Source organism: Cetorhinus maximus, unplaced genomic scaffold (genome assembly GCF_964194155.1).
Source record: "Cetorhinus maximus unplaced genomic scaffold, sCetMax3.hap1.1 HAP1_SCAFFOLD_241, whole genome shotgun sequence".
Taxonomy (NCBI): Eukaryota; Metazoa; Chordata; class Chondrichthyes; order Lamniformes; family Cetorhinidae; genus Cetorhinus; species Cetorhinus maximus.
Genome location: NW_027596203.1, coordinates 137,055 through 160,117, shown reverse-complemented (window position 1 = coordinate 160,117; position 23,063 = coordinate 137,055). Strand labels below are relative to the sequence as shown.

Sequence of the window (23,063 nt, the reverse complement as noted above, 5' to 3'; positions counted from 1 at the left end):
GTGTGGGACACAGGTTGGGGAGGTTCAGAGATTAGGCACAACCCCCCACTGAGGATTGTCCTTTTGGACACTCACTGACTCTATCCTGGGGGCCCCTGTGAGAACCATGGACTCACCCAGCACAGGAGGAGGCCATTCAGCCCATCATGCCAGTGCATGCTCTTTGAAGGATATCTCCAATTTGCCCCCACTCTACCCCAAAACGCTCTTTCCCCCCCATAACCCTGCAAATGTTTCCCCTTCAAGTATTTATTCCCCCTTTTGGAAAGTTCCTATTGAATCTGCTTCCACCGCCCTTTCAGGCAGCGCCTTCCAGATCACAACAACTCACCGTGTGCTACAGATTCACTCAGACAGAAGGACTCACTTACCTGTCTCTGGCTTGCCTACTGCCTGGGGTAGCAAGGTGTAGTGAGCCACATTCTCGTAGCCAAACGCTCTCTTTTGGGGCACAGACTGATTCTCTTCACCCGCTGGAAGAAGACTGTACTTTAGTCTGAGAAATGACGCCCCTCTCTTCCATAAACACTCCGCAACGCACACTGTAACATCATCTACATATCTCAGACAGCCTCCTTCCGCAGCACCTTCCAAACCCACGACTTCTACCACCGAGGAGGACAAGGGCAGCAGACACATGGGGAACACCCACCACCTGGAAGTTCCCCTCCAAGTCACTCACCATCCCGACTTGGAAATATATCGGCCGTTCCTTCACTGTCGCTGGGTCAAAATCCTGGAACTCCCTCCCTAACAGCGCTGTGGGTGTACCTACACCACACGGAGACTGCAGCGGCTCAAGAAGGCAGCTCACCCACCACCTTCTCAAGGGGCAACTAGGGATGGGCAATAAATGCTGGGCCCAGCCAGAGAAGCCAACATGCCCTGAATGAATAAAGGAAATTATCCAGGAGTGTTTGATGGGGATAGTGTAGAGGGAGTTTCATTTTGTATCTAACCCCGTGCTGTACCTGTCCTGGGAGTGTTTGATGGGGACACTGTAGAGGGAGCTTTACTCTGTATCTAACCCAATGCTGTACCTGTTCTGGGAGTGTTTGATGGGGACAGTGTAGAGGGAGCTTTACTCTGTATCTAACCCCGTGCTGTACCTGTCCTGGGAATGTTTGATGGGGACGGTGTAGAGGGAGCTTTACTCTGTATCTAACCCCGCGCTGTACCTGTCCTGGGAGTGTTTGATGGGGACGGTGTAGAGGGAGCTTTACTCTGTATCTAACCCCGTGCTGTACCTGTCCTGGGAGTGTTTGATGGGGACACTGTAGAGGAAGCTTTACTCTGTATCTAACCCCGTGCTGTACCTGCCCTGGGAGTGTTTGATGGGGACAGTGTAGAGAGAGCTTTACTCTGTATCTAACCCCGTGCTGTACCTGTCCTGGCAATGTTTGATGTGGACAGTGTAGAGGAAGCTTTACTCTGTATCTAACCCCGTGCTGTACCTGCCCTGGGAGTGTTTGATGGGGACAGTGTAGAGAGAGCTTTACTCTGTATCTAACCCCGTGCTGTACCTGTCCTGGGAGTGTTTGATGGGGACAGTGCAGAGGGAGCTTTACTCTGTATCTAACCCCGTGCTGTACCTGCCCTGGGAGTGTTTGATGGGGACAGTGTAGAGGGAGCTTGTTATGAAGCTATTAATGTATATAATATTTTGGAAAATATTTTTCTTTTAAAATGGTGGTTTAGCCTGTGTGAGTGTCTTAATTGGATTAAAGCCGGCTAGTCTGGGTGCTTTGATATGTATTAGTTTTGATACAGAAGAGAGATAGCGTGCGTTTGCATTTTTTGAATCGATCATTCAAGAAGTGGGGTGAAAACTTGATGCCTTTCTAGCAGATACCAAGCAAAATGTTTATATCACAGATAAAATTGGTACAATGATTGTTGCTTCATTGTTAAAAGGTAAAGTTCAAAGAGACTGGTGAGACAATGAAAATTTGAATTCAATCAGTGGCGGTAGGTATAACTTCAGTAGTTTTCGGGTGTGCAGAGCAGAGGCAATGTGGGATCAAAAGGCAGCTGTAAGCCTCCAACTGGATCCACAGGAACCAAAGTGAAAAGAACCTCATTTTGAATTCGTAAGGTGAAAATGCTTTGCCTGGTGTTTGGTTAAGTCTAAGGGCTGCTGTTGCCTTAATCAAGATTAGTTTGGGAATTTGTTAAAAGTTATGATAGTAATTTCTAGCCATGTGTATATATATCTTAACCTGTGTAAATTAATATGTTTCATTTATTTAGTGGTCTGATTCCTGAATTTAGAGTTGCAACTTAAACATAACACTTAAAATTATAGGTTATGACAGTTGTTAAAAGTTCCCCTCTGGGAATTTTAAATAACTCCGCTTTACCGACTGCATCGGTCATCATGATTGAGGGCTGTGCCGGGATAAATTATGTTTCTAATTCCTCGATTGGTTAGGAATTGGTGAATCTTAAAGCTTAACGAGTACGAGAGGCACTTTGAATTCAGGAGTTGCGGAGGTAGTTGAGAAGTGGTGAGACTGCAGGATGGCTTTGGCAATTGCTAAGACTTGTCTGGGAGGAGGAGAGATAACTCTGACTGGGTTGGAGAGAATATCCAAAAGGAAGCTAACAGAGATGGCAGATAAGCTACAATTGGCGTTACCTGCAGGAGCTAGGAAATCAGATCGAGTTAAAAGTGTGGAAGTGAAACCTGACACTAGTGAGTCACAGCTGGAGGTAGCGAGACTTCAGTTGCAAATGAAAAAGCTTTTATTAGAAGCAAAGGACAGAGGGATGGCTTTTAAAAGATAATTAGAAATTGCGAAGATGGAGAAGGAGGAAAGAGAAAAAGAGAGAGAGAGAGAATTCCAACCGAAAATATTGGCAGTTAGAAAAAAGATGTCAATAGGTGAGGAAGGATTTATCTCTAGAGCAGAACCCAGTGGGGAGATGTTTGAATTTGTACAGGCTCTTCCAAAGTTTGAGGAGAAAGATATTGAAGCATTCTTTATTTCATTTGAGAAGCTGGCTAAACAGATGGAATGGCTACAGGAAAACTGGACGTTATTATTACAGTCTAAGTTGTTAGGTAGGGGGCTTGAGATATATGCTTTGCTATCAGAAGAAATGTCGGTGAATTATGATGGGGTGAAAAAGGCTATTTTGAGAGTGTATGAGATGGTTCCTGAAGTATACAGGCAGAAATTTAGGAATATGAGGAAACAGCCTGGGCAAACTTATATTGAGTTTGAAAGAATATAGCAAAGTAATTTTGACAGGTGGATATGGGTGTTAAAAATAGAGACAACCTATGCAGCTCTTAGGGAAGTCATTCTTTTGGAAGAATTTAAAGATTCAATTCCTTCGGTAGTGAGAACTCATGTGGAGGGACAGAGGGTTGATTCTGTAAGACAAGCAGCAGAGATAGCTGATGATTAGGAGTTCGTTCATAGAGCTAAACCCTTTTCCGTCACACTTTCAAACTGGAAAAGGATAAAAAGTGGGAAGGTGAAAGGAAGGTGGGTAGTCAGGGAAGAGAAGGAATAGCTGGAAGTTCCCAGGAAGTTTTTTTCTCAGAATAAAAAGGAAGGTGCTGAAGGTAGAAGTGACATTGGAAAATTCAGGTGTTTTCATTGTAATAACGTGGGGCACACGAAGTCAGAGTGTTGGAGGCTGCAGGGAAAATGCTGTAGGAATTATCGAGGTTCAGGAAAGCTCTGGAAGTAAAAGTACTGTGGGTTCTGAGGTTCAGGCACAGGAGAAACCAGTGGTTTGTGTACAGGTGAAACAGGGAGAATCGGTGAGAGTTGAAGAAGTGGGAATGTGTTCACAGATTACTGAGGAGAATTCTGAGCAACAGGTTGCAGAAATGATTAAAGACTTTGTACGTGAAGGGAAAGTCTTTCCATGTGTACAGGGTGGAGTAGGTAAAGATGTTAAAATTTTAAGAGACACAGGGGCAAGTCAAGCCTTAATGTTGTGGGATAGCGATATTTGTTGTTCAACGGAAGTATTGCAGGAGAAGGTAATAACAAGTGGGCGTTCATGGAGATGCTGAATCTATTCCGTTGTGGAAGGTAAATTTAAAGAGCAAATGGAAGACAGGTGAAGTTATAGTTGGAGTGGTGGAAAAATCGCCCATTGCAGGTGTTCAGTTTATTCTGGGTGGTGATATAGCCGGATCGCAAATGTGGGTGATGCCTCTGGTAGTTGAGCAGCCTGTAGAATTGTTTTCAACCGAGGTGCTACAGAAGCAACATCCTGGATTGTTTCCTGATTGTGTTACAATGAGATCAAAGACCCGCAGGGAAGGAGAAGACAAACGAGATAAGCGGGCAGCTCAAAGGCAAGAAGGAGGTGTGGAAATCCAATTAGCCGGCACTGTGTTTGACAGCATTGTTCAGGAGGAAGGGATACAGGGCACTTCAGTTGAAGTGTTTAACTCAAAGAGGTTAGCGGAGTTACAGAAAAATGATTTGCAATGAAGACAGTGATATCAGAAAGCTTATTCAGGAACTACTCTCCTGGATTACATGTCAAATTTCAGGGAAAGATTGAACTGACCATGTGGGCTGGCGAGGGAACATTTAAAGATCTCACAGCAAGTGACGAAAGTGAAAGCAGATAAGGCGGCTAAAATGGGCAGTTTTGTTTCTGGAGAGAAAGTATTAAGTCTTGTTACCAATACTAGGGGATTCAGTAAATGCAAGATTTAGTGGGCCTTACAGGATTGAAGAGAAAGTGAGTGAAATAAATTATTTAATAAATACTCCAGATAGAAAAAAGAAGCAGAGGGTGTGTCGTGTAAATGTGCTTAAAAGGTGCTTTGACAGGGAAGAGGAACATTAAGAGGTGTAAGTGATGGTGGATGATGAGAAAGAGCTCAAAGTTCAGGACTTTTGAATTTCGGTATCATGCTCGTGAATTTATTGTTTTTTCTCCAGAGATTCTACATCATTTTCATAATACAGGTACCGGAACTGTGCACAGTGCTCCCAGTGTGGTCTAACCAAGGGATATGGAGACTGGAACTGTGCACAGTGCTCCCAGTGTGGTCTAACCAAGGGATATGGAGACTGGAACTGTGCACAGTGCTCCCAGTGTGGTCTAACCAAGGGATATGGAGACCAGAACTGTGCACAGTGCTCCCAGTGTGGTTTAACCAAGGGATATGGAGACCAGAACTGTGCACAGTGCTCCCAGTGTGGTCTAAACAAGGGATATGGAGACCAGAACTGTGCACAGTGCTCCCAGTGTGGTCTAAACAAGGGATATGGAGACCGGAACTGTGCACAGTGCTCCCAGTGTGGTCAATCAAATTAGAATGAGTGGAGCAAATACAAAAATAACTGGAAAAACTCAGCAGGTCTGACAGCGTCTGTGGAGAGGAAGACAGTTAACTTTTCCAGTCCGTATGACTCCTCATCAGAACTAAAGAGGAATAAGAAATGAGGTGAAATATAAGCTAGTTTAACGGGGGTGAGGCGGGGGTGGGACAGGTGGAGCTGGATAGAGGGCCAGTGATAGGTGGAGGCAAAGGAGAGATTGACAATGATGTCACAGACAAAAGGACAAAGGGGTGTTGACGGTGGTGATATTATCTCAGGAATGTGCTAATGGGGACATTAAGGGTAGCAAGCTAGTGGCAGATGGCCCTAGTGGGGGTGGGGTGGTGGGAAGGGATTGAAATAGGCTAAAAGTGGGTGATAATACAATGGATGGAAATAACTTTTAAAAATAATAGTAGAAATAGGTGGGAAAAGAAAAATATATATCTAAAAAATACATAGAATAATTATTAGAAAAAAGGGGGATCGGAAAGGGGGTGGGGATGGAAGAGAGAGTTCATGATCTGAAGTTGTTGAACTCAATATTCAGTCCGGAAGGCTGTAAAGTGCCTAGTCGGAAGATGAGGTGCTGTTCCTCCAGTTTGCGTTGAGCTTCACTGGAACATTGCAGCAGGCCAAGGATGGACATGTGGGCATGAGAGCAGGGTGGGGTGTTGAAATGGCAAGCGACAGAGAGGTCTGGGTCATGCTTGCGGACAGACCAAAGGTGTTCCGCAAAGCGGTCACCCAGTCTGCGTTTGGTCTCTCCAATGTAGAGGAAACCGCATTGGGAGCAGCGAATGCAGTAGACTAAATTGAGGGAAGTGCAAGTGAAATGCTGCTTCACTTGAAAGGAGTGTTTGGGCCCTTGGACGGTGAGGAGAGGGGAAGTAAAGGGGCAGGTGTTGCACCTTCTGTGGTTGCATGGGAAGGTGCCGTGGGAGGGGGTTGAGTTGTAGGGGGTGATGGAGGAGTGGACCAGGGTGTCCCGGAGGGAACGATCCCTGCGGAAAGCCGCCGGGGGGGGTGAAGGGAAGATGTGTTTGGTGGTGGCATCATGCTGGGGTTGGCGGAAATGGCGGAGGATGATCCTTTGAATGCGGAGGCTGGTGGGGTGATAAGTGAGGACAAGGGGGACCCTATCATGTTTCTGGGAGGGAGAGGAAGGCGTGAGGACAAAGGCACGGGAGATGGGCCGGACACGGTTGAGGGCCCTGTCAACCACCGTGGGTGGAAAACCTCTGTTAAGGAAGAAGGAAGACATGTCAGAGGAGCTGTTTTTGAAGGTAGCGTCATCAGAACAGATGCGACGGAGGCGAAGGAACTGAGAGAATGGGATGGAGTCCTTACAGGAAGCGGGGTGTGAGGAGCTGTAGTCGAGGTAGCTGTGGGAGTCGGTAGGCTTGTAATGGATATTGGTGGACAGTCTATCACCAGAAATTGAGACTGAGAGGTCAAGGAAGGGAAGGGAAGTGTCGGAGATGGACCATGTGATGGTGAGAGAGAGGCAGAAATTGGAATCAAAAATAAAAATTAATAAATTTTTCCAGGTCCAGACGAGAGCATGAAGCAGCACCGAAGTAATCATCGATGTACCGGAGAAAGAGTTGTGGGAGGGGGCCGGAGTAGGACTGGAACAAGGAATGTTCCACATACCCCATAAAGAGACAGGCATAGCTGGGGCCCATGCGGGTACCCATAACCACACGTGAACAATTTCTCTTTAAACTCATCTCACTTTCTCCAAATTTGTTCAGTGAGAGAACAAGTTCAGCCAGACGGAGGAGAGTAGTGGTGGATGGGGAATGTTCGGGCCTCTGTTCAAGGAAGAAGCTAAGGGCCCTCAGACCATCCCGGAGGGGGATGGAGGTGTAGAGGGATTGGACGTCCATGGTGAAGAGGAGGTGGATGGGGCCAGGGAACTGGAAATTGTTGATATGATGTAGAGAATCAGTTGAATCGTGAATGTAGGTGGGAAGAGACTGGACAAGGGGAGAGAGAATGGAGTCAAGTTAGGAAGAAATGAGTTCCATGGGGCAGGAACAGGCTGACACGATCGGTCTGCCCGGACAGTCCTGTTTGTGGATTTTGGGGAGGAGGTAGAAGCGGGCCGTCCGAGGTTGGGCGACTATCAGGTTGGAAGCTGTGGAGGGAAGATCTCCAGAGGAGATGAGGTCAGTGACAGTCCTGGAAACAATGGCTTGATGTTCAGTGGTGGGGTCATGGTCCAGGGGGAGGTAGGAGGAAGTGTCTGTGAGTTGACGTTCAGCCTCTGCGAGGTGGAGGTCAGTGCGCCAGACAACAACAGCACCTACATCCATGATTCCTCCGACACCCTACATCATATCAACAATTCCAAGTTCCCTGGCCCCAACCGCTTCCTCTTCACCATGGGCGTCCAATCCCTCTACACCTCCATCCCCCACCAGGATGGTCTGATGACTCTCCGCTTCTTCCTCGAACAGAGGCCCGAACAATCCCCATCCACCACTACTCTCCTCCATCTGGCTGAACTTGTTCTCTCACTGAACAATTTCTCCTTAAACTCCTCTCACTTCCTCCAAATAAAAGGTGTGGCTATGGGTACCTGCATGGGCCCCAGCTATGCCTGTCTCTTTATGGGGTGTGTGGAACATTCCTTGTTCCAGTCCTACTCCGGCCCCCTCCCACAACTCTTTCTCCGGTACATCGATGATTACTTCGGTGCTGCTTCATGCTCTCGTCGGGACCTGGAAATATTTGTTGACTTTGCTTCCAATCTCCACCTCTCCATCATTTTCACATGGTCCATCTCTGACACTTCCCTTCCTTCCCTTGACCTCTCTGTCTCAATTTCTGGTGATAGACTGTCCACCAATATCCATTACAAGCCTACCGACTCCCACAGCTACCTCGACTACAGCTCCTCACACCCCGCTTCCTGTAAGGACTCCATCCCATTCTCTCAGTTCCTTCGCCTCCGTCGCATCTGTGTTGATGATGCTACCTTCAAAAACAGTTCCTCTGACATGTCCTCCTTCTTCCTTAACAGAGGTTTTCCACCCACGGTAGTTGACAGGGCCCTCAACCGTGTCCGGCCCATCTCCCGCACATCCGCCCTCACACCTTCTCCTCCCTCCCAGAAACATGATAGGGTCCCCCTTGTCCTCACTTATCACCCCGCCAGCCTCCACATTCAAAGGATCATCCTCCGCCATTTCCGCCAACTCCAGCATGATGCCACCACCAAACACATCTTCCCTTCACCCCCCTGGCGGCATTCCGCAGGGATCGTTCCCTCCGGGACACCCTGGTCCACTCCTCTATCACCCCCTACACCTTAACCCCCTCCCACGGCACCTTCCCATGCAACCGCAGAAGGTGCAACACCTGCCCCTTTATTTACCCCCTCCTCACTGTCCAAGGCCCCAAACACTCCTTTCAAGTGAAGCAGCATTTCACTTGCACTTCCCTCAATTTAGTCTACTGCATTCGCTGCTCCCAATGCGGTTTCCTCTACATTGGAGAGACCAAACGCAGACTGGGTGACCGCTTTGCAGAACACCTTCGGTCTGTCCGCAAGCATGACCCAGATCTCCCTGTCACTTGCCATTTTAACACTCCACCCTGCTCTCATGCCCACATGTCCGTCCTTGGCCTGCTGCAATGTTCCAGTGAAGCTCAACGCAAACTGGAGGAACAGCACCTCATCTTCCGACTAGGCACTTTACAGCCTTCCGGACTGAATATTGAGTTCAACAACTTCAGATCATGAACTCTCTCTTCCATCCCCACCCCCTTTCCGATCCCCCTTTTGTCTAATAATCATTCTATGTGTTTTTTAGATATATATTCTTCTTTTCCCACCTGTTTCTATTATTATTTTTAAAATGTATTTCCATCCATTGTTTAATCTCTACCTTTTAGCCCATTTCGATCCCTTCCCCCCACCACCACTTCCACTAGAGCCATCTGCCACTAGCTTGCTACCCTTAATGTCTCCATTAGCACATCCTTTAGCTAATATCACCACCGTCAACACCCCTTTGTCCTTTTGTCTCTGACATCTTTGGCAGTCTCTCCTTTGCCTCCACCTACCACTGACCCCCTATCCAGCTCCACCTGTCCCACCCCCCGCTTAAACCAGCTTATATTTCACCTCATTTCTCTATTTCCTTAGTTCTGTTGAAGGGTCACACGGACTCGAAATGTTAACTCTGTCTTCCTCTCCACAGACGCTGTCAGACCTGCTGAGCTTTATTTTCCAGCTGTTTTTGTTTTCTGTTTCAGGTTTCCAGCATCTGCGTTTATTTTGGTTTCTCTATGGGAGGGTGCGGAGAACGGGCTGCACTGCGGAGTTCGAGATTGTGAGATTCACTTTCATTGGCTGATCCAGCCTCTGCCACGTCGTCATAATACTCCTTCGCTGCCTGGTCAGTGGGGTCACTGTTGGGCTCTGGAATTAATCAGTAAAAACATGGGGTCCGATCAAATCTCTGCTTCTTAACAACTGCATGGCAAGGTTCAAGCTCCCACTGCAATCCCCCTCAGGCAGACAGGTTAACGAAGGTGTCCGAGGATGACTGACTAAGGGGGTAAGCGGGGGGTCGCCTGTTTAAGATGGAGACGAGGGGGAATTTCTTCTCTCAGAGTGGAAGTGAATCTGTGGGAATCCTTTACCGCAGAGGGCTGGAGAGGCTGGGTCGCTAAGGCCGGTTTTTAATCAGTCCGGGAATCGAGGGTTATGGGGAGAAAGGCAGGAAAGCGGGGTTGAGGATTATCAGGTCAGCCATGGAGTGGCGGAGCAGGCTCGATGGGCCGAATGGCCTACTTCCGCCACATGGGCTCCCTGGACGCTACACACAAACCTTGGTTCAAGACTGACTACCGAGTAACTGGAGAGCCTTAATGATCGGGATGTTCAACTAGGTGGGTCGGCGCAGGGCGGTGGGCGGTGGGGGGTGGGGTTGTTGGGGGATGTATCCCTGGGGTTGCAAGGTCAGCGCCTTGTCTTTATCACCAGCCGTGGGACGCCTAAATGTCCGGAACTTCGCCTGGCCCGACAGGGTCTGCCTGAGGTCCTCACCTGATGCCTGGTCTGAGTCCTTGGCTTCAGCCACGTCATCGTAGTACTCCTTAGCGCCTCCTGCGGGGAGACAAGGACACTGTGTCTCGGGTCAGTCCAGATGCAGGGAGCAGCCAATCGCACGCTCCTCCCCACCCACCCCACCCACGCCACCCCAAATCCCCCCCTCCCTACCGATGTCCACTCCCGGGACAGCCTCACCTCTCATCACCTTCAGCTCGATGTCCCCGGCCTCCTCTCCCTCCACGTCGTCGTAATATTCCTTCTTATCCTGGAGGTTTCCTGCAGGGAATGTCGGAAAACAGGATTACACGGGCGTGCGGTGGTGGGGGCGGGGTGGGGGAGAACCTGTCTGTCGTCCACACACGCGTCCAAGTGAACCCCTCTCCCACTTGCCAATAGACCCCAGGTTTCACACTCACACCCCGGTCATCCCTATCTAACTCCCTCCCCTCCCTCAATCCCCTCGTAGCCCCCTGCCCTCCATTAACCCCTTAATAACTCCCTCCCCTCCCTCAATCCCCTCGTAGCCCCCTGCCCTCCATTAACCCCTTAATAACTCCCTCCCCTCCCTCAATCCCCTCGTAGCCCCCTGTCCTCCATTAACCCCTTAATAACTCCCTCCCCTCCCTTGATTCCCATGTAACTCCCTCCCCTCCCTTAATCCCCTGGCAATTCCCTCCCCCTCCCTTAATTCCCTAATAATTCCGCCCCCTCCCTTAATTCCCTAATAATTCCGCCCCCTCCCTTAATTCCCTAATAATTCCCTCCCCCTCCCTTAATTCCCTAATAATTCCGCCCCCTCCCTTAATTCGCTAATGATTCCCTCCCCTCCCTTAATTCCCACGTAACTCCCTCTCACTCCCTTAATTCCAATGTAACTCCCCCAATCTCCCTAATTCCCATATAACTCCCCCTTCCCTTAATCCCCATGTAACTCCCTCCCATCTCCATTAATCCCCATGTAACTCCCTCCCATCTCCATTAATCCCCATGTAACTCCTTCCCATCTGCATTAATCCCCATGTAACTCCCTCCCATCTCCATTAATCCCCATGTAACTCCCTCCCATCTCCATTAATCCCCATGTAACTCCTTCCCATCTCCATTAATCCCCATGTAACTCCCTCCCATCTCCATTAATCCCCATGTAACTCCCTCCCATCTCCATTAATCCCCATGTAACTCCCTCCCATCTCCATTAATCCCCATGTAACTCCCTCCCATCTCCATTAATCCCCATGTAACTCCCTCCCATCTCCATTAATCCCCATGTAACTCCCTCCCATCTCCATTAATCCCCATGTAACTCCCTCCCATCTCCATTAATCCCCATGTAACTCCCTCCCATCTCCATTAATTCCTATGTAACTCCCTCCCATCTCCCTTAATCCCCATGTAACTCCCTCCCATCTCCATTAATCCCCATGTAGCCTCCTCCTATCTTGATTAATCTCCATGTTCCTCCCTGCCCTCCCTTAACCCCCATGTAACTCCCTCCCATCTCCCTTAATCCCCATGTAACTCCCTCCCATCTCCCTTAATCCCCATGTAACTCCCTCCTATCTCCATTAATCCCCATTTAACTCCCTCCCATCTCCCTTAATCCCCATGTAACTCCCTCCCATCTCCCTTAATCCCCATGTAACTCCCTCCTATCTCCATTAATCCCCATATAACTCCCTCCCATCTCCCTTAATCCCCACGTAACTCCCTCCCATCTCCCTTAATCCCCATGTAACTCCCTCCCATCTCCATTAATCCCCATGTAACTCCCTCCCATCTCCATTAATCCCCATGCAGCTTCCTCCCATCTCGATTAACCTCCATGTTTCTCCCTGCCCTCCCTCAATCCCCACGTAACGCCCTCCCCCTCCCTTAAAACCCCTGCCACTCCCTCCCCACTCCCCAAATCCACACGTAACTCCCTCCCCTGCCCTTAAAATCTACGCGGTTCCCTCCCATCCCCCTTAAATCCCGCGTAACTCCCTCCCGTCCCCCTCACTCCCTCCGTGGCTGCCTCCCATCTCCATCAGTCTCCACGTGACTCCCCTCCCACCTCCACTCTCCCCTCCGTCTCTCACTGTTGAATCTGATTTCCTGGGTTGATTGCGAGCTCACCATTTTCTACATCATCGTAGCCTTCTGCAAGATAAAGGGGAAAAGGTTTGCAGGTATCGGTGGCAAGTGCGCAGTCAGAAACCAGTCCAGTGAATCTTCTCTGAACTGCTTCCAACCCTTAAATAAAGAGGCCAAAACTGTACCCAGTAAGGCGGGCGTGGTCTCGCCAACGCCCTGTCCAGTTGTCGCGAAACATCCCGACTTTTATAGTCCATCCCCCCTCGCGATAAAGGCACAGTATTCCATTTGCCCTCCCTAATCACTTGCTGCATCTGGATACTAACTTTCTGTGACTCATGTACCAGGACTACCCAGGTCCCTCTGCGCCCCATTATAAGCCTCTCGCTTGGATCTCAAATTATCTTTAATTCGTCTCGTTTGCCACGGGAGCTTTTAACCCTTACAGCGATGGTATATTTGTGTATTGGATTCCCGGGGTGAAGGGGGTTTGTCTTATGAGGGAGAGTATGAGCAGGTTGGGCCCTGTACCCGTCGGGGTTTAGAAGAATGAGAGGTGACCTTATTGAAACATATACGATTCTGAGGGGGGTGTTGATAGGGTGGACGCTGGGAGGATGTTTCCCCCTCGCGGAGGGGGAATCTAGAACGAGGGAGAGGGGGGGCCCCAGTTTCAAAATGAAGGGTCTCCCTCTTAAGAGGTTAGTTGAGGAGGATTTCCTTCCTCAGAGGGCAGTCAGTCTGTGGAACCCTCTCCCCCCAGAGAGCAGTGGAGGCTGGGTCACTGAATATACTCAAGGCTGAGTTCGAGAGGGTGGATGTGGAGAGGATGTTTCCCCTTGTGTGGACGAATCTAGAGCTAAGGGGGGGGTCGCTCTTTAAAAGAGGCTGGTTGTTTATCACTCAGAGGGTCATGATCCTTTGGAACTCTTTCCCTGGAAAGGCAATGGGGGGGGGAAGAGTCTTAGAATATTTTGAAGGCCGAAGTGGATAGATTCTTGGTAAGCAATGGGGTGATAAGTTATCGGGGGCAGGCGGGACGCAGATTTCAGGTCACTATCAGGTCAGCTGTGATCTTATTAAAGGGCGGGGAAGGGCTCGAGGGGCCGAATTGTCCACTCCTGCTCCTAAATCTTACGACTTTAAGATTAACCTTGCCCCCGAAGCGAATGGTGATCCGGAGATAAACTTACCGGCGAGGGCAGCATCATCTCCGTTCATCCTCGCAAGCTCCTCATCTTCGTCAACATAATAGTCCAGTTTGTTAATGGAAGCGCTGGAGTTTGTGGCCTCTGGAACGGGAGATGAGGTCACAACGTTAGGTTTAGGTTTACAAAGGATGATCCCAGAACCGAGGGGTTATAATCGTAGGGGAAGACTGAACCGGCCGGGGCTCTTTTCTCTAGTAAAGAGAAGGCTGAGGGGAGGGGTGACCTGATCGAGGTCTTTAAAATGATGAGAGGGGTTTCGATAGGGTCGACGTAGAGAAGATGTTTCCACTTGTCGGAGTGAGACCAGAACTAGGGGGACCATCGATCGATATAAGATCGTCACTAATAAACCCCAATGGGGAATTCAGGAGAAAGTTCTTTACCCAGAGAGTGGGGAGAATGTGGGACTCGCTCCCACAGGGAGTGGTCGAGGTGAATAGTGTCGATGTATTTAAGGGGGAAGCTGGATAAAGACATGAGGTAGAGAGGAACAGAAGGATATGTGAATGGGGTGAGATGGAGAGGAGGTTGGGAGGAGGCTCGTGTGGAGCAGGAACACCAGCACGGAGCAGATGGGCCGAATGGCCTGGTTTCTGTGCTGGGAGTGTTTTTGGTGGCTCGGTGTCACTAGCCTCAGCACCGAGCAGATCCGCTCCACTTGTTCCGCCAATGGGAATAGCGGCTGCCGTGTCCGTTGCCGCCTTGGGTGCCCGCGGGCGGGGTGAGGTACCTGAAACGTGGGACATCTTCGACAGCCTCTTCACCCGTCCGTAGTCGATGTCTTCATAAATCCCATACTCCCGAGCATCCACCGGTCTAACGCCTTTCCCACCTGCAGGAACCAGGAGACGTGCTTCAGACTCAAGCCCCGTCGCAAAGTAAGTACCTCGCAGCCTGCGCACAAGCGATAGCCCTACCTTGTCCCGTGACTGATATCTACACCGGAGGCCTGGACAGCAAGGACGGCTTCCAAAGCACACAAGAGCTACTGTCATTGGTGAATCGGATCAGGATCTCTGGACTGTAGGGTGCGGGAGTCCAGAACAAGCGGGCAGGATGTTACAATTCGAGCCAGGCCGTTCTGGACTGATGTCAGGAAGCGCTTCTTCACATAAAGTGGGAGGGGGTGAAACCTGGAACAATCTCCCCCGATAAGGGGATCTGCGTCCGGATTCAGATGAAGAAATAAAAACCCTGTGCTGTCACCAACTTATCACGAATGCTCGCCCAGATCTGGCCCGAGCGGTTGCAGCAGACTCTCCTTACTCTGTATAATCTTACAGCCGCTAATAAGCCTGACCGCGATATTTAACCTGACTTCAGCCCTTTCGCTTCGAGGCGGCGGGTTGGCCAATGGAAAGTTTCCAAACTGAATTGTTCGATTTTCATGGGGGCCAAGGGGGTTGAGAGTGGCGGAACTGAGGTGGGTAGGTGGAGTTACGATGAAGTAACTCTAAAGGATGGAACACCCTCAAGGGACTAAATGGCCTCCTCTTGTCGCTATCGGTCAAAGCGTTCAGCCGGTCTGAAGCTAGCTGCTGGGCGCTCAGTTGACAACACTTACCGGATACTGGGTCATTCCTATGGTAGATCTGATAGGCCAGAGCTGTTGATACAATGACGAGTAGGACGGCGAGAATAATGCTAGCAACAACAGGGATTAAGTCATCTCGGAATGGATCATACCCTAAACCAGGGGAAGGAGAAAATGGGCTGTTATCTCAGTCATCACACCGCAGGGCATCCCAAAGCCTTTCACAGCCAACGAAGGGCATTTATTTGGAGTGAGGCCAATGCTGTAATGTCGGAAACACAGCAGCCAATTTGCGCACAGCAAGATCCCACAAACAGCAATTTGACAATGACCCAGGACATCTATTTTTAGCGATGTTGGTTGAGGGATAAATATTGGCCCCGGGACTCAGGGGAGAAATCCACCGCCCCTCTCCTGCTCATCTTCCAAATAGTGGCCATGGGAGCTTCTGCACCCACCTGAAATCACACCTTAGACAGTGCAGCACTCCCTCCATATTAACGCTCCGACAGCTCAGCGTGCGTTCAGTGCTGACACTCCGACAGTGCAGCGTTCCCTCAGTACTGACCCTCCGACAGTGCCGCACTCCCTCAGTACTGACCCTCCGACAGTGCCGCACTCCCTCAGTACTGACCCTCCGACAGTGCAGCACTCCCTCAGTACTGACCCTCCGACAGTGCAGCGTTCCCTCAGTACTGACCCTCCGACAGTGCAGCACTCCCTCAGTACTGACACTTCGACAGTGCAGCACTCCCTCAGTACTGACCCTCCGACAGTGCAGCACTTCCTCAGTACTGACCCTCTAACAGTGCAGCACTCCCTCAGTACTGACCCTCCGACAGTGCAGCACTCCCTCAGTACTGACCCTCCGACAGTGCAGCACTCCCTCAGTACTGACCCTCCGACAGTGCGGCACTCCCTCAGTACTGACCCTCCGACAGTGCAGCACTCCCTCAGTACTGACCCTCCGACAGTGCAGCACTCCCTCAGTACTGACTCTCCGACAGTGCGGCACTCCCTCAGTACTGACCCTCTGACAGTGCGGCACTCCCTCAGTACTGAACCTACGACAGTGCAGCTCTCCCTCAGTGCCTATCCTCCAACAGTGCAGTACTCACTCATTACTGACCCTCTGACAGTGCAGCACTCCTTCAGTAGTGACCCTCTGACAGTGCAGCGCTACCTCAGTACTGACCCTCTGACAGTGCAGCGCTACCTCAGTACTGACCCTCTGACAGTGCAGCACTCCCTCTGTACTGACCCTCTGACAGTGCAGCGCTACCTCAGTACTGACCCTCTGACAGTGCAGCACTCCCTCTGTACTGACCCTCTGACAGTGCGGCACTCCCTCTGTACTGACCCTCCGACAGTGCAGCACTCCCTCAGTAGTGACACTCTGACAGTGCAGCGCTCCCTCAGTACTGACCCTCCGACAGTGCAGCACTCCCTCAGTACTGACCCTCTGACAGTGCAGCACTCCCTCAGCACTGACCCTCCGACAGTGCAGCACTCCCTCAGTACTGACCCTCCGACAGTGCAGCACTCCCTCAGCACTGACCCTCCGACAGTGCAGCACTCCCTCAGTACTGACCCTCCGACAGTGCGGCACTCCCTCAGTACTGACCCTCCGACAGTGCAGCTCTCCCTCAGTACTGACCCTCCGACAGTGCAGCTCTCCCTCAGGACTGACTGTCCGTCAGTTCAGTGTTTTTCCAAACTGAGTTGAGGGGCTTTCTGTCTGTATTATGGGAATCAAATTGCTGGAGGCGATTACAAACTCTTGGAGGCTGACTTGAGGCAAGAGAGATTGGGGGAGTGAGATAGCTAGATAGAGAGAGCGAGTGAGAGTAAGAGAGAGACTGAGTTTGAGAGAGTGTGTGAGAGAGTGAGGTACTGTGCCACCTCTGGCAAGTGAAGACATACCTGTATAGAGGCAGTAACCGTATGTGAGATTGTTTTAATATTTCTTCAATATCAGGAAATTACTTTACCCACCTGGTGCCTGAAGGAGAGGTAGAACTGAAAAAAAAAGAAAACAACCCAAATCAGGCTAAGCATCGCAATCGAACTTACTGCACACTGAAAAATTATACAGAGCAAACATAGGCTGTGCAACAGGTCAGGGCGGTTCCAGGAAACATTTGCATTAACAATGGGAGACGACATTTCTCCGTTCACTCCAGCCAATGCCTCCCCTCGTGATTGGAAGGGGTCCTCCGAAGCGCAACGCAGGTGACCCCATCGTCGTTCGATTCAAGGTGGAAGACGACTTGGCCATGGGGCTGGAATGACGCGAGAGGTGACAGTGTCACTCGGGGCTGAACTCAGCACCATCGACGCCATCCCCGGGTAAAACAGGAGACTGGAGGAGGCCGTTCGGCCCCTCGGGCCAGCCCCTACCCTCGAAACCTGATCCCCCACCGCGTCCAGAAACGCGACGGCATCTGACGCGCTGGCGCCATTTTTTTTTTTTTGAATGGCGAGAGACGGAGAAATCTCTCAGGGTAAGGGGGTCGGCCATTTTGGACGGAGACGAGGAGAAACGTCCTCACTCGGCGGGGGGGGGCAGGGGGGAGCTGTGGGTATTTGGAATTCTCTCCCCTAGGGAGCCGCGGGTGCTCTGTGGTTGATTATATTCAAGGCTGAGGTCAATGGATATTTGGGGCACAAAGGGATAGGGAGGGAAGGTTGAGCTGAGGTAGAAGATCAACCGTGACAGTGTTGAATGGGGTAGTAGACTGCAGGGGACGAATGGACTCCTCCTGCTCGTGTTTCAGATGCTTCTAGGGCACCAGTTCAATAAACTATGGAGAGAAGGATACAAAAAGGTGAATTTTACTGCTCAGCTTTGCAGATCCATGTATAATCCACTTGGTTGTGTATCACTGGAAGGGAAAACAAAAAAAGTCTTTCAGCCGGAAAGTGCTTTCCTTCGAGGTAATTGGCTCCATCGGCCCCCAGGGGAATGGGGTGGTGATGGGCAGCCACGGAAAGCTCAAAAGAGGGGCTGGGGTCAAGGAGGCAGAAAGGCCGCGGGCAAGGGATCGTACATTCGCAAACTACTTCGACATCCTCCTTGTGGTGGCAATCCAGCTCCCCCCAGTATGAGGAGCGGCAGCCCCAGATCACGGACTCGTTGCCACGACACTGCACTTGGTTCAGCCAGATTGGAGACGTGGGATCACCCTTAGTGTGTGACCCTTCTTCACCGGAGGAGTTGATGGCGGGCCCACACTTCAGCTGTTCGCAGACGACCTTCGTGCTCATTGCGTTCCATAAATCATCACACACGGTCCCCCATGTTCCATTCAATTCAATCTCCACTCGACCCCAGCAGCGGTGAGGGCCATCGGCTAGCCTGAATCCAGTCGGATCTAAAACCCAATGGTATCGAGTGGGGTTAGATACAGAGTAAAGCTCCCGCTACACTGTCCCCATCAAACACTCCCAGGACAGGTACAGCACGGGGTTAGATACAGAGTAAAGCTCCCGCTACACTGTCCCCATCAAACACTCCCAGGACAGGTACAGCACGGGGTTAGATACAGAGTAAAGCCCCCTCTACACTGTCCCCATCAAACACTCCCAGGACAGGGACAGCACGGGGTTAGATACAGGGTAAAGCTCCCTCTACACTGTCCCCATCAAACACTCCCAGGACAGGTACAGCACGGGGTTAGATACAGAGTAAAGCCCCCTCTACACTGTCCCCATCAAACACTCCCAGGACAGGTACAGCACGGTGCTAGATACAGAGTAAAGCTCCCTCTACACTGCCCCCATCAAACACTCCAAGGACAGGTACAGCACGAGGTTAGATACAGAGTAAAGCTCCCTCTACACTATCCCCATCAAACACTCCCAGGACAGGTACAGCACGGGGTTAGATACAGAGTAAAGCTCCCTCTACACCATCCCGATCAAACACTCCCACGACAGGTACAGCATGGGGTTAGGTACAGAGTAAAGCTCCCTCTACACTGTCCCCATCAAACACTCCCAGGACAGGTACAGCACAGGGTTAGATACAGAATAAAGCTCCCTCTACACCGTCCACATCAAACACTCCCAGGACAGGTACAGCACGGGGTTAGATACAGAGTAAAGCTCCCTCTACACCGTCCCCATCAAACACTCCCAGGACAGGTACAGCACGGGGTTAGATACAGAGTAAAGCTCCCTCTACACTGTCCCCATCAAACACTCCCAGGACAGGTACAGCACGGGGTTAGATACAGAGTAAAGCTCCCTCTACACTGTCCCCATCAAACACTCCCAGGACAGGTACAGCAAAGGGTTAGATACAGAGTAAAGCTCCCGCTACACTGTCCCCATCAAACACTCCCAGGACAGGTACAGCACGGGGTTAGATACAGAGTAAAGGTCTGAGCTGTCTGGGTTTTTAATGACTCTTAGACATGTCTGGGTTGGTGCTGTTACAAAGCCTGTGGACACTGAACATACCTGCACATATCTCCTCGCCTTTTGTCCTGTAATAATTCCCTGAGCATTTGTTCAGCATTTTTTGCAGCTTTTCCAAATCTTCCTCTGAAAAGGACAGCATTCTGAGATTGAACATTAAATTCAATAATCTCACAGCCCCGTGACAGAGAGCGAGAGAGAGAGGGAGAGAGAGAGAGAGAGAGAGAGACTGAGACAGAGAAGGACTGACAGAGAAAGGGAGACAGGCAGAGAGAGTGGGAGAGTCCGAGACAGAGAGAGAAAGAGAGCCAGAGAGAGATCGATATGGAAAGAGGCAGATTCTGAGAGAGAGAGAGAGAGGGTGCAATAGTGAGAGAGAGAGAGAGACAGATAGAGAGACAAAAACTGAGAGAGGCAACGAGAGAGAGAGAGAGAGAAAATGAAGAGATACTGTAGTAATTATTGTTGTGCTAAATGTTGGACTGTATCTTTAAGAATTGTCCTGGTGATCATCAATTAAGTTTGGAACAAACATCTGCCAAGCTGCAGTTGTGCACAGGTGAATAAATCCAAGTGAAAGGGATCGGCAGAGTAACTGTCCCTTATAGACAGCAATCGGCACTGCTACCCGTGATGGTGTTGAGAGGTGGGGGAACCAAGCCTTCTCGGGTGAAACGGGTTAAGGGAAATCCGACCTTGATTGGCCAGTGAGATTTCAATTGGAAGCTGGGAGAGTTCCTGTCTGGAAAAAAAGGAACGAGGCAAAGTTTGGCAGAAAGAGCGCTGGGAGTTCGAGGAGCGCGACAGGATGGAAAAGGGGGTGCGTGAGGACTCAGCCTCCTGAAGGAACGCCGTCTATCTCAAACAGAAACATGGAAGAGCGGCAGAACTCAAACTCAGGGAGAGGCTGCGGAGTGACAGGGTTCAAGGTGAAGTGAATAACTTTCGCAAAGGAAATGTAAAACCCGCTGAGAGACCTTCACAGGCGACGCGATTCCCCCCGGTCTGAGTTTGTTCCTGGCCTCTGGAACAGTAACGTAGAGGAACAGAAAGAGTTCAGCACCTCTCCGGACAAACTGAAGAACGAAATAGAGAGAGAGAGAGGGAAAGAGAGAAACAGAGGGAGAGAGAGAAACAGAGGGAGATAGTGAGAGACAGAGGGAGACAGCGAGAGAGCGAGAGGGAACGAAATCGAGAGAGAGAAGTAGCGAGAGAGAGAGACACACACACACACAAAGAGAAATAGAGAGAGAGAGACAGGGGGAGATAGTGAGAGACAGAGAGAGACAGCGAGAGAGAGAAACAGGGAGCGAAATCGAGAGAGAGAAGTAGAGAGAGAGACACACACACAAAGAGAAATAGAGAGAGAGAAACAGAGGGAGATAGTGAGAGACAGAGGGAGAAAACGAGAGAGAGACAGGGAGCGAAATCGAGAGAGAGAAATAGAGAGAGAGAGAGAGACACACACACAAAGAGAAATAGAGAGAGAGGGAGTGAGAGAAACAGAGGGAGATAGTGAGAGACAGAGGGAGATAGTGAGAGAGAGAAATAGAGAGAGAGAGACACACACACAAAGAGAAATAGAGAGAGAGGGAGTGAGAGAAACAGAGGGAGATAGTGAGAGAGAGAAATAGAGAGAGAGAGACAGAGGGAGATAGTGAGAGACAGAGGGAGACAGCGAGAGAGAGGCAGGGAGCGAAATCGAGAGATAGAAGTAGAGAGAGAGAGAGAGACACACACACAAAGAGAAATAGAGAGAGAGAAACAGAGGGAGATAGCGAGAGACAGAGGGAGACAGCGAGAGAGAGAAATAGAGAGAGAGAGACACACACACAAAGAGAAATAGAGAGAGATGGAGTGAAGTGGTAACCGGTCTAAGCCACTGCTGACCACAGAGTTTGTGGAAATGGCCGCTTACTTTCACAGATGACCCCAGCGTCCTCCTTGTATGAGCAGTCGCTCTCGCCCCACTGGCGGTGTGCGCACTCCGACAGAGAGGCCTCCCTCCCCGTGCAATTCATGTCGTCCAGCCAGATCTTCCCCTTCTTCAGACCGAAGGCGGAGGAGTTAACCACCACCTTGGCGCCGCCGCAGCCCAGCTGCCGGCACACCACGGCGGCCTCCTCGTCACCCCAGTGATCATCGCACACTGTCCCCCAGGTCCCATTGTACTCGACCTCCACTCTGCCCGAGCAAGGGCTCAGCCCCATCGTCAGGTTGATGCGTGCTGTCAGGTGGGAGGGGGGGAGAGAGGAAGGTTTTGCATTTAATTAGCCCCTTTGGCATCCTATCGTCAATCGATGATAGTTTCACAGTCACCGTCACTGAGATTCGCTCTGAATTCCAGGTTTTACTCATTGAATTTATAACGGCCGTGAGGGGATTCGATCCCGTGTCCCCCGGGGAGGTCACTCTGTGCCTCCGAATTACTGGCACCGCGTCACGACCGCTCCGCTGCTACCCCGGTAGGTACGAACCCACTCCCAACTTGGCGTCCATGCCGGTAGATGTGAACCCCTCTCCCAGTTTGTCATTAAGCTCCCGTAACACGCTCACCGTTGCCATTTAGCTCCACGTGACTCCCTGCCACCTCCAAGTCAGGATGGCGAGTGGCTGGGAGGGGAACTTCCAGGCGGTGGTGGGTGTTCCCCCCCTCCATGTGCCTGCTGCCCTTGTCCTTCTAGACGGTAGCGGTCGTGGGTTTGGGTGGTGCTGTCGGAGGAGCCTTGGGTGAGTTGCTGCAGTGCGTCTTGTAGACGGTGCACACACACACACACTGCTGCCCCCGTGCGTCGGTGGTGGAGGGAGTGGATGTGTGCGGATGGGGTGTCGCCGAATTATAACACAATGCGCTAAAAGTATTCAAATTGTGTTTTGAACTAGTGTGGTCTTGTCGCCTCACAGACCTCCGCAATGATAACTTTAAAACTAACACTGCGCTGGGGCCTCCCCCCCACCACCTCAGTATGAGCTCTAGAAGGAGGTAGACTCACCAATTTTGTCTGCGGTTTTGACGTCGGCAGTCAGAGTGGTTGAATCAGTGGTCCCTGAAACATAAACCAGGAAATTACTTCACAGCACAAAAACAGAAATACCTGGAAAGACTCAGCAGGTCTGGCGGCATTGGCGGAGAAGAGCAAAGTTGACGTTTCGACACTGGGCGCATTTACAAGCATGTTACCAGATACCAGGGCCTGTGCGAAGAGGCAGGTTTAATTGATGACCTCGGTACTAGAGCGCCACTCGGCAACAGTGATCATAACAAGGCCGAATTTTGCATTCACTTTGGAGGGAGAAAAGATGGGCCTAAGACCAGTGGATTGAACTGAGCTAAGGGCAATTATGAATTAAGGGCAAAAATGAACTGGGAAATTAGGTGAAGGGATGGGTCAGTAGAGATGCAGTGATAGACAACTAAGGGGATATTTCAGAATACTCAGAAAGGATAC

The 23,063-nt window shown here is 50.5% G+C and overlaps 1 protein-coding gene across 1 annotated transcript in view; it reads right to left on the bottom strand.

The window, feature by feature from the left end:
• Positions 1-22,656, bottom strand: part of LOC144673063 (scavenger receptor cysteine-rich type 1 protein M130-like) — a 39,589-nt gene extending 16,933 nt beyond the window's left edge. Inside the window, exons 1-12 of the mRNA XM_078535060.1 lie at positions 22,608-22,656; positions 21,533-21,841; positions 19,657-19,740; positions 18,243-18,566; positions 17,188-17,211; positions 15,223-15,345; positions 14,389-14,490; positions 13,641-13,739; positions 12,490-12,513; positions 10,570-10,650; positions 10,369-10,428; positions 9,661-9,738 (exon numbers count right to left, since the gene is read on the bottom strand). Of these exons, the coding sequence (XP_078391186.1) occupies positions 9,661-9,738; positions 10,369-10,428; positions 10,570-10,650; positions 12,490-12,513; positions 13,641-13,739; positions 14,389-14,490; positions 15,223-15,345; positions 17,188-17,211; positions 18,243-18,566; positions 19,657-19,740; positions 21,533-21,824 (1,291 nt within the window). The 5' untranslated portion in view covers positions 21,825-21,841; positions 22,608-22,656. The remainder of the gene's footprint in view (positions 1-9,660; positions 9,739-10,368; positions 10,429-10,569; positions 10,651-12,489; positions 12,514-13,640; positions 13,740-14,388; positions 14,491-15,222; positions 15,346-17,187; positions 17,212-18,242; positions 18,567-19,656; positions 19,741-21,532; positions 21,842-22,607) is intronic.
• Between the last annotated feature and the right edge of the window lie 407 nt (positions 22,657-23,063).